Source organism: Poecilia reticulata, unplaced genomic scaffold (genome assembly GCF_000633615.1).
Source record: "Poecilia reticulata strain Guanapo unplaced genomic scaffold, Guppy_female_1.0+MT scaffold_263, whole genome shotgun sequence".
NCBI lineage: Eukaryota > Metazoa > Chordata > Actinopteri > Cyprinodontiformes > Poeciliidae > Poecilia > Poecilia reticulata.
In genome coordinates, this window is record NW_007615045.1 from 23,850 (window position 1) to 34,285 (window position 10,436).

The 10,436-nt window shown below is 38.7% G+C and overlaps 1 protein-coding gene across 1 annotated transcript; it reads right to left on the reverse strand.

Moving 5' to 3' along the window:
* Window positions 1–2,970: 2,970 nt before the first annotated feature.
* On the reverse strand, window positions 2,971–10,430 carry LOC103460606 (NACHT, LRR and PYD domains-containing protein 1). Its single transcript, XM_008402851.1, has 6 exons — window positions 9,761–10,430; window positions 9,151–9,324; window positions 8,794–8,967; window positions 6,077–6,250; window positions 5,131–5,177; window positions 2,971–4,983 (listed from the first exon to the last, which is right to left on the reverse strand). The coding sequence occupies exons 1-6, from the start codon at window positions 10,270–10,272 to the stop codon at window positions 4,460–4,462; spliced, it is 1,605 nt and encodes a 534-aa protein (XP_008401073.1). The 5' UTR covers window positions 10,273–10,430; the 3' UTR covers window positions 2,971–4,459.
* Between the last annotated feature and the right edge of the window lie 6 nt (window positions 10,431–10,436).

A 10,436-nucleotide genomic window follows, 5' to 3' on the forward strand; every position in this document is an offset into this window, starting at 1 on the left:
GTTTGTTTTCCAGATCTGAGGTCAGAAAGTTCTGGTTTCCATCATGTCCCAGTTTTTAGTTCTGCTTTTTTCTGCTTCTTTTTCTCCACCTGACATAGACGAGATGATTAAAATGCTTCATAGAAACGTTCAGATCTCAGATCCTCATTAAACCTGATGTCTGTAGTTTTAGTCAGAAGCTCCCAGATGGTCCAGATGAGAAGATCTGAGGATCTGGTTTGGTTGATCCAGAAGGTTCTGGACTCATCCAGAAACCCAGAACAACTGGACTCCAGTCACACCTTCAACAGAACATTCTGCTCTAAATCCAGACTGGACCGCTTGATTTCTTTGGACCTGAAACATAAAGTGCTGTGAAAAACTATTTGCTCCTTTACAGATTTCTGCTGTTTTGCCTTTTTGTCCTCCTGAAATGTTTCAGATCATCAAACTGATTTAATATTTGATGAAGAAAAACTGATTAAATACAATAAACAGTTTTCAAATGATGATTTTATTCATTAAAGGAAAAGATCTGAAAACCAACAAACACAAAACCAGGAAAAAACACAAAGCTGGAAAAACAGGACAAGTATAAAGAACCATCAGAAGGCCTGTTCTTTAGATCAGAGAAGCAAAATATTTTCTGTCAGAATTATTATTGTGTTATCACTCTTACATTAATAGTTTTACATTACTAGTTTGTCTTTCATTTAGTTTTAGCTCTTTACTGTGTGTGAACCAATTATGTGTTAAAACTTTTGACTGCCGTGTTAAAACTTTCAACCCACATTTGCATAATGTCTCTGCAGCATGATTATCTCTAATAACAGAATGTTCCCCTACCCTTGGAGGAGATTGTTCTCATGAATAAGGACTGGATGACATGTGTGCAGACAAAACTTGCTTTTCTTTTTTTATCTGTCCCTTCCCTGGTAATAAAAGACAAGCTCTAACTGAAGGTTTTCAGAACGCATGGTGAGCAGCTTGGAGAAGCGTTTTGCTGTGCCGTCTCGCTTTTGCAAAGGCTTGGTTGAAAACTAATAAACATTGTCTGTGGTTCTTTTTATGTATATTGAGAAAATACCCATCATCTTGGTACCATGACCCGGATCTCAACATACCCATTGGCTGACAGACTTAGAACGATGCGCTGCAAAACATGTACACGTCCAGAGTCCAAAACCAGGAGAAGGGGAAAAGTCCCAGGGAATAAATTCTTCGCTCGGCCAGCGTCCTAGGTCCGACTTTGTCTGCCAACAGCAGATTGACGAGATCCGAACGGAGAATGCAAACCGACAGAAATGTGAGTGAAAAAGCGCTATTAATTGGGTTAAAATCCCAACCCGGGTAAAAGCTCTAGGGAAAGAGGGGTGCAGGTAAAGACTTCCCCTCTGGATGAGGTCCCTATAAGGGAGGAACCTCGAGTCGGCAGGAAATTTTTGTATGAGTGCGAGTGTGAGGTGTGACTCGTGCTGAATTCTCTGAAAGTACAACTTATTTTCCTTGGAAATAGAATCCTAAGTGAAGAACCGGACCAAAACATACTTTTGGCCTCGCCTGCTCTTCAGGGGACACTAGGGCTCACCTGGAGCACTTTCCGTGACAAAGCACAAAATAATAGATCATATTGAGCTAAATCGCAGAGTGCTAAAATAGTGCGTGTTTTTATTCTTTTTCCACCTTTAAAGGAAGAAAGTAACTTTCTAAAAGGCAGCTAGTGGATGTTTTTAGTCTTTTTTCACCTCCAAGAGAGAAAGTAAAGAATGTAACTATCCAAGAGAACAAAGTAGGTGGTTTTTAGCATTTCTACACCTTCAAAGAAACAAAGCCAGTGGAAAGATGTCTCATTGAAAAAAAAAAAAAAAGGTTCTCGGAACCTCAATGAAAATATGGGCCCAAAGGCTTATAATGTATTGATTACTAGGTGGAACATTTTGGTTTTTACAAAATAAATAGTTTTAATTGTGTCACAATTACAAAAGATCACAACAATAACCTGGTGAAATGATCCCCTGACTGGACAGCTGCAGGGTACGGCGATCAGAGTTAAGGTACCTGTTAGAATTATTGTTTGTTGTCATTTTTACATTTGTAATTTTATGTTACCAGTTGTTTTTCTATTTAGGGGTTTAGTGTTATAATTTGCTAAAACTGGAGACATAATTAAATCTTTCCTTTATCAAGCATGTTTTTTCCCAGATGGTGACTTAGATCTTCCTGTGATAGTCCTGAGCTTTAAACCCGTCTGTGTTAATTTAGTTTCTGTGTCTCCCTTTGATGCTGAATTCGCATCCTACTGTGAAGATAGGAAGTGGGTTTCACCCCCGGCTTGCTAATTAAAGAGAAAAACAAACTGAAGGTTTTCAGAACACATGTTGAGCAGCTTGGAGGAGCAGTTCACTGTGTCTTCTCCTTCTGCAGAAGTTTGGTTTGAAACTCATATACGTTGTTTGTGGTTCTTCTTTTATGTAGGTTTGAGAAAATACCTATCAATACGGACTGTGGGAGAACCACAGTGCTGGTTCTGTTGAACCTCAGTGCAGCTTTTGACACTGTTGATCATGACATTTTACTGAATCGACTGGAGAGTTGGGTCGGACTCTCCAGTCCAGTGCTCAACTGGTTTGAATCTTACATATAGAACAGAGATTTATTTGTTTAAATCGGAAACTTCTCAGAGAGGTCAAATGTCACATGTGGGGTACCTCAAGGTTCAATCCTAGGACCCCTCCTATTCAGTATTTCTATGCTTCCACTGTCACATTGATTACTGCAACAGCGTCTTCAAAGGTCTGTCCAATAAATCAATCAAGCCCTGCAGCTGATCCAGAATGCTGCTGCTCGCATTCTGACTAAAACCAGGAAGACAAAGCACATAACACCAGTTTTAAAGTCCCTAGACTGGCTCCATGTAGCTCAGAGTATAGACTTTAAAATACTGTTAGTTTATAAATCACTAAACAGTTTAGCACCATAATATATTAAAGATCTGTTGTTGCTGTACCAACCATCAAGACCCCTCAGGTCTTCTGGTCTGCATCCCCACAACCAGAACCAAACGAGGATAAGCATCATTCTATCTCTCATATGATTCTATGCACCACAAGTTTGGAACAAACTTCCAGAAAACTGTAAAACAGCTGAATCACTGAGAGCCTTTAAGTCTCGACTTAAAACCCACCTGTTTAGAGTTGCTTATGGAACTTAAACAATTAGGATTTGAATCCAAACCCGGGTTCAAGCGCTAGGGAGAAAAGGGGTGCAGGGTTGGAGTCCCCCTGTTGTTTGAAAAGGACTGCAGGTTGGAGTCCCCCTGTTGTTTGAAAAGGGGTGTGGGTTGGAGTCCCCCTTCCCATTGTTTGAAAAGGGGTGTGGGTTGGAGTCCCCCAATACTTTGAAAAGGGATGCAGGGTTGGAGTCCCCCTGTAGTTGATAAGGGGTGCAGGGTTGGAGTCCCCCCCCTGTTGTTTGAAAAGGGCTGTGGGTTGGAGTCCCCCCATTGTTTTAAAAGGGGTGTGGGTTGGATTCCCCCCGTTGTTTAAAAAGGGGTGTGGGTTGGAGTCCACCCCATTGTTTGAAAACAGGTGTGGGTTGCAGTCCCCCTGTTGTTTTAAAAGAGGTGTGGGTTGGAGTCCCCCCCGTTGTTTTGAAAGGGGTGTGGGTTGGAGTCCCCCTGTTTGAAAAGGGGTGTGGGTTGGAGTCCCCCTGTTGTTTGAAAAGGGGGTTGGGTTGGAGTCCCCCCATTGTTGAAAGGGGTGCGGGTTGGAGTCCCCTCCCGCTGTTTCTTTTTTTTCTGCAGATTTGAGGGGCAGAACTTTGACTCGGTGGGAAATGTAATGTTTTTGATTGTTTATTCAATGTTGCATGACTGTTTTTGTGTTTAATGATGTAAAGCACTGCTGAAATCTGATATACAAATAAAATTTGATTTGGACGTTCTGAAAGTCGAAATTGAAAAAAAAACCCCAGCTTTGTTGAAATTTGAGCAGAATAACAGAACATAGTGAATCAAATACAAATAACTTGCATTCATTTAGCAGTAAGGTAGAAAAAGTACAAGACATGTTCAGAAAAATAGGAACTGACAGAAACGGGAAATGTTCAATGATTGAGAAAAACTTAAAATTTCAATGAAATTTGATGAATGAAAGGAAAAGAAAAAGAGAAAAATTATCATGATATTCAATGTGAAGTTTTGACTGGAATCAGACAGAAAAACAACATGTGGATCTGTGAATGCTCCCAGAATAACTGAAATATTAATGGGATGATTCTGGAACAATCCCGGAATAATCCAGTTCCATGTTTAAGAAAAGGAAGTTTCCAGGGAACAACTTAGAATAGTTTAATCAAGAAACAGATTGAATTCATGAATCTGGAAACGTGTTTCTGAGTGAGAGTCAGACATGTAGTCAGACTGAACTATCTATTCAACAGTGAGAGTTTCTACGACAGGAGGAAACTCTTAAGACTCAACTCAGCAAAGAAACACTGAGGAACCATAAGTGAGCCAGAACCCAAATCCAGGAATCAGAGGTTCAGTGAATGTGGTGTTGAAGGTGTGGAGGTGGATCAGTGAGTCAGAGGAGACTCTGTAGAAGGACAGAATGCCAGCAGGACAGTCCACATACACTGCTACTCTCTTAAATATAGAGGAGAAGAGACGAGTTTCTATGTTATTGTTCCAGACAGAGTAACCTTTATAATCAGAGCATCTCAGACTCCAGGAATGATCATTCCCTCCAAACCAACAGTCTTTACTGTCTCCTTTCCTTCCGATTCTTTTGTAACTTACCGATATCTCAACATATCCTCTCCACTCAACCTCCCAGTAACAGCGACCAGTCAGACCAGTTCTACACAGCAACTGAGGAGGATCAAATCTGTCTGGATGATCAGGATATGACTGAAGCTCCTCCTCAAATGTCACCTTCCTGTTGTCTTCCGACAGTTTGAGGTTTCTGCTCACTGTGTTTGTGTCGATGGTGAGTTGACAGGAATCTGATGGAGAGAACAAACATAATCCAGCTGCAGTTATTGATCATTTATTGATCTTTGATGATGATCCTGAATGAGTGATGTGACAGTTTGAAGATGGTTGAATGTGAGCTGCTTTGTTGTCATGAATCAGATGAAAAACACACTTACACTTCCTCAGACCTGGTGTCAAGAATCGGCGTCCAGCAGGTTCCACCCTGAAAGGAGGAGGGGGGTCAGACCATCAGTCTCTTTCAGCAGCAAACATGGACATTACATGTCTCTCAGACACACATTGTCCTCCACTGAGACAGGAACAATGTGTGAATACTCGACACAAATGAGTATTCATTTAAAGGCTTGTTGTGAGTCAGTGTACTACCTTTTATTCAATCTATAATATGTATGTTTTTTTTAACAAAGACTTAAGTTGATCTTTATAAAATACATTTGGTCTATTACAGTGAAGTAGACAAATTCCTAAATGCCAAGACAATCCCTGGATCATAAAAGGCGTGTACAGAGTCTGTCATAAAAATAACACTTTGTGTAAAAAGTTTTCAAAGCGATAAAGTGATAATAAAATTTAATATAAAAAGTATGAAAATAAATGAACAGACCAAGAAAATAATAATAATTTATTAGTCAATAATAAAAGTAATATCAAATGCACTTGTAGCATAATAGGATTTTCAGAAATACTACAAAAGATTCTACATATGCAGATTATTACATTGAGAGGAAATTACAAGTATGAAAGAAGTGGTTGCAGATCTACTTTATGAAGTGAAAAGGGAGAGCCAAACAGAAATTTGACAAGAAATGGTTTCAAAGGGAATTTTTATCTTAAACTTCGTTTAGTATAAATAATAAATACAATTATTATTAATACTAATTTGAGTTATTTAGCCTATCATAAGAGAAAAAAGGGGGTTCAGAATATCAAGTCATATTTTACCCATGTTATTCATTCATTTATTAATGCCATGGATCCAAACTATATAATTATTAAACTATTTAGGTCCAAACTAAACACTCCCATCAGAGTGACTAAAGCCATTTCTCCTCTTCCTCCTCTATCAGACCTTCTCTGCTCCAGCAGCAGGTTCCTCCATACCTGAGAGCTTCCAGTCTCCAGTCTGGATCCTTCAGTCCAGCCGACAGCAGCTTCACTTCTGAGTCTCCTGGGTGATTGTAGCTCAGGTCCAACTCTTTCAGATGGGAGGGGTTAAAGGTCAGAGCTGAGGCCAGAGAAGCACAGCCTTCCTCTGAGACCAAACAGCCTGATAAGCTGCAGACACACAATTTATCACATGGTGAGAATATGGGGATGTTGAGATGCACTGTAACAAATGTCACATTTATGTTACCCCCCCCGTAAAATACTAACAGTTACAGACTGTGATATTACCAGTAGTTAATTATCCCAAAATTACTGCGATATAATGTAAAACCATAAACCAGAGTGCAAAAATAATAGATGACTGGAACAATATTTTGGTTTCTTTTATTTTTAATAATCAATTTTATTCATAAATCTTTTAATATATTCTGGAGGAATTTAAAGGTGATCTTAAACATACGGCATAAACATACACACAGGACTCTGATTCTTCATTTGCTCATGGACCAAACAAGAGATTTTTAATGCACATCTGTGGAACCAGAACATTACATTTGCATTGTTACAGAAATCCAAAATTTCCATCTTCTGCTTCTGACATCAGCTTTTGAAAGGCAGAATTACTGCCTTTCATTTGCGCAGCAATTCTGGCTATGTTTTATACAGGATTGGATTCCTGGAATAAAATCTACTCCATCAGAACAATTAGTCAAGCTGTTAGTTCCTATTCTGTCCAAACAGAGATTCTTTTCCAAGTCTTGGGCTCCGACCCGGTTCCTTCACAGGCAAGCACGGGAAAAGATAGGTGCCAGAACTGTCTTGCACAACAGCTTAAAACTAACATCTTTTCTCTCGTTAGCTATTGTTATTCCACATCTCTCCAAATCTGAATTTCTTCCCGACTTCTAGGTCAGATTGACCCAGTCTATTTGACACAGTACATGTCTTTTAGGTTAAAACATATCTGAATGCGAACCAGCCAAACAACACAATTTTTTACTATTAATATATTTAACTTTATAGTTAAATATATATTTAACTATTAATATAATTCCTCTACAATATCAAATTGAAATATTAACAGCAGACCAGGAATCAGAATGGTGATCCATCCATTGCAGGGGAAACTCCTACTGCCGATGCCACAGTTGTTTATGATATTCTTTTATCAAATAATGCATTTGGAATTATATGCAATTTTATGACAATTATACATTTGTCATATACTGTACACCATCAGTCAAAACCTGACCTAAATACTGTACATCTGTTTTTGGTTTTTCAGGCTGCAATAAATAAAAGCCAGTCATGTTTATGTGTCAAGACTTAATATGGTTAGCCACATCACAGTCAGACATATTATAATTTACTCTTGAAATAACATTTACATTTACATAAACTATGGGTTATGGTAATTTGTCCAATTAAGTTTTAAAACAACCTGGTTGATTTCAAATTTGATTAAATCTTTTTTTTACATGTTTTGAACAGGGTTTGGTCACATCTGATTGGCAAAAAATCTATAATTAAACCAAACCCAAAATCTCAAACTGCTGATCCTCAAGTACCTATGAACTACAGGGGCATTAGTTTACTTAGTTGTGTTTATCAATTTTACTCAAGTTTTCTAAATGAAAGGTTAATTAAGTTCTTAGAAACTTGTAATTTATTAGCGGAGGAACAGAATTGGTTTAGACAGAAAATAACCTGTATAGATCATATATGTTCTTTAAGCAAGATAGTTGATGCAAGGAACAAGAAGGAAAGTTGACTTTTGTGTGTTTTATAGATTTCCAAAAAGCTTTAGATTGTGTTAACCGAGAATTGTTATTTTTTTCAGTTATTAAAAGCACGAATTTATGAAAAATTTTATAATTCAATAAAAGCTGTTTATCATAACTCAGAATCTTGTGTTCAGGTAAACAATTACAGAACAGGATGGTGTTTAACACCATATTTATATCTAAATGACTTGGTATTGGTAATTAGAGAGGTAAATCTGGGAGTGAAAGTAGGTGAGATTAAAGTTTGTATAATACTGCATGCTGATGATATTGTGCTTATTGCTGAAAGTGAACCAGTTCTTCAGAAACTGTTAAATATTACATATGGATGGTGTAACAAAATGAGGTCAAGGATAAATTGTGCTAAAACTGAAGTTATTCATTTCAGAAAACGTTTTGTTTTGGGCCTTCTACTTTGTCTATTACAAAAACATATAAATATTTGGGATTTACTGTGGATGAACATTTAACATTTGAAGAAGGAATAAAAGTACTGTCAGATTCAGCTGGTAGAGCACTAGGTTCAGTTCTAAAAAATGTTAAATACTGTTGTGACCTGGGATAGAAGGTGTATACTGAGCTGTATAGAGCTCGTCTTTGCCCAGCATTAGAATATGGAGCGGGAGTCTGGGGTTACTGTAAACAACCTTTCAGTTAAAAAGTTCAATATAGAGCCCTTGGTTGCTTTTTAGATGTGCATAGAAATACTCCTAAACTGGCACTATATGGAGATATGGGTTGGGAACCTCACAAAGTTAGATTTATTGCAGGTATGGTCAGATTGTGGAATAGATTTATCAATATGCCAAACCACAGGTTCACATATGAAAATAAAGACTACTTCTACAACTGCTGCTACTACTACACAATATATGATGGCAGGTAATGGACAGATTTCTGGTTTCACCAGGACTGAGAAAATTTTACTTGAGAGTCTCCAGGTTGCAGTTTGGACTCTTCAGTCCAGCAGAGAGAAGCTTCACTCCTGAATCCTGCAGGTTGTTGTTACTCAGGTTCAGTTCTCTGAGACAGGAGGACTGGGAGCTGAGAATTGAGGACAGAGCTTCACAGCTTCTCTCTGAGAGGTTACAGCCACTCAGTCTGAGGAGACAGGGAGAAAAATCTATTAAGCTATTCATAAAGATTTTTGTTCTTATTTCCCATCAGTGATGTACTTTTTAGAAAGATTAAAGGACTTTAGTATCAAATCTACTGTTGAAATATAGTCTCTGATAGCAGGTAACAGACAGAAATCTCATTTCACCAGAATTGAGAACATTTTACCTGAGAATTTCCAGGTTGTAGTTTGGACTCTTCAGTCCAGCAGAGAGAAGCTTCACTCCTGAATCCTGCACGTTGTTGTTACTCAGGTCCAGTTCTCTGAGACTGGAGGACTGGGAGCTGAGAACTAAGGACAGAGCTTCACAGCTTCTTTCCGAGAGGTTACAGTCACTCAATCTGAGGAGACGGGGAGGAAAATACGTGATGAGAAATTTCATCAAAAATACTCTTTCCAGTTAATTATTCTCTTGGAAAGGTGAAGGAACTGTTTTATTTTACACATATTTATGTGTTCTTTTTTGGTGAACTGTTATTTCTACAGTTGGGCCTCCACTCTCGAAAATCTAAACTACAGGCAAAATGGAGTTTGTCAAGAGAACTATTAAATTCCACAATGAGATCCATAAATCCAGCTTCAGTTGTAGCAGAAAGAGGAAGTTTTGCTGCTGGAATGTGTAATGTTCATGACCAGCTGCTGAAGAATGTCTGTCTCCCTTCCACTGATCAGCCGCTATTGAGCGTCATCGGGGAAACAGTGAAAAAACATGAATATTTAAATAATCCTTAGCAGATTTCTATCAAAAATAGATGCAGTAACAATGTGTGTCCTTACAGAGCTTTGTTGGAGGCTTTAACCACTGACAGCAGCCTCAGAAGAGCCTCCTCTGAAGCAGAGTATTTCTTCAGGTCAAACACATCCAGATCTTTTCCTGATGACACTAAGATGAAGACCAGAGCTGACCACTGAGCAGGAGACARTTTATCTGKGGAGAGACTTCCTGAACTCAGAGACTGTTGGATCTCCTCCACTAGAGAACGATCATTCAGTTCATTCAGACAGTGGAACAGATTGATGCTTTTCTCTGCAGACACATTCTCACTGATCTTCTTCTTGATGTACTGAACTGTTTTCTGATTTGTCTGTGATCTACTTCCTGTCTGTGTCATCAGACCTTGTAGAAGTCTCTGATTGGTCTGCAGTGCAAGTCCCAGGAGGAAACGGAGGAACAAGTCCAGGTGTCCATTTGGACTCTGTAAGGCCTTGTCAACAGCTCTCTGATGGAGAGACTTTAGTTTGGGTTTATTAAATAATGAAGACTTCTTAGACGTTTGTGTTTCTTTCATCAGGTTGACACCAGAGTTGATGAAGGTCTGATGAACATGAAGAGCAGCCAGAAACTCCTGAACACTCAGATGGACGAAGCAGAACACCTTGTCCTGGTACAGCCCTCTCTCCTCTCTAAAGATCTGTGTGAACACTCCTGAGTACACTGAGGCTGCTCTGATAT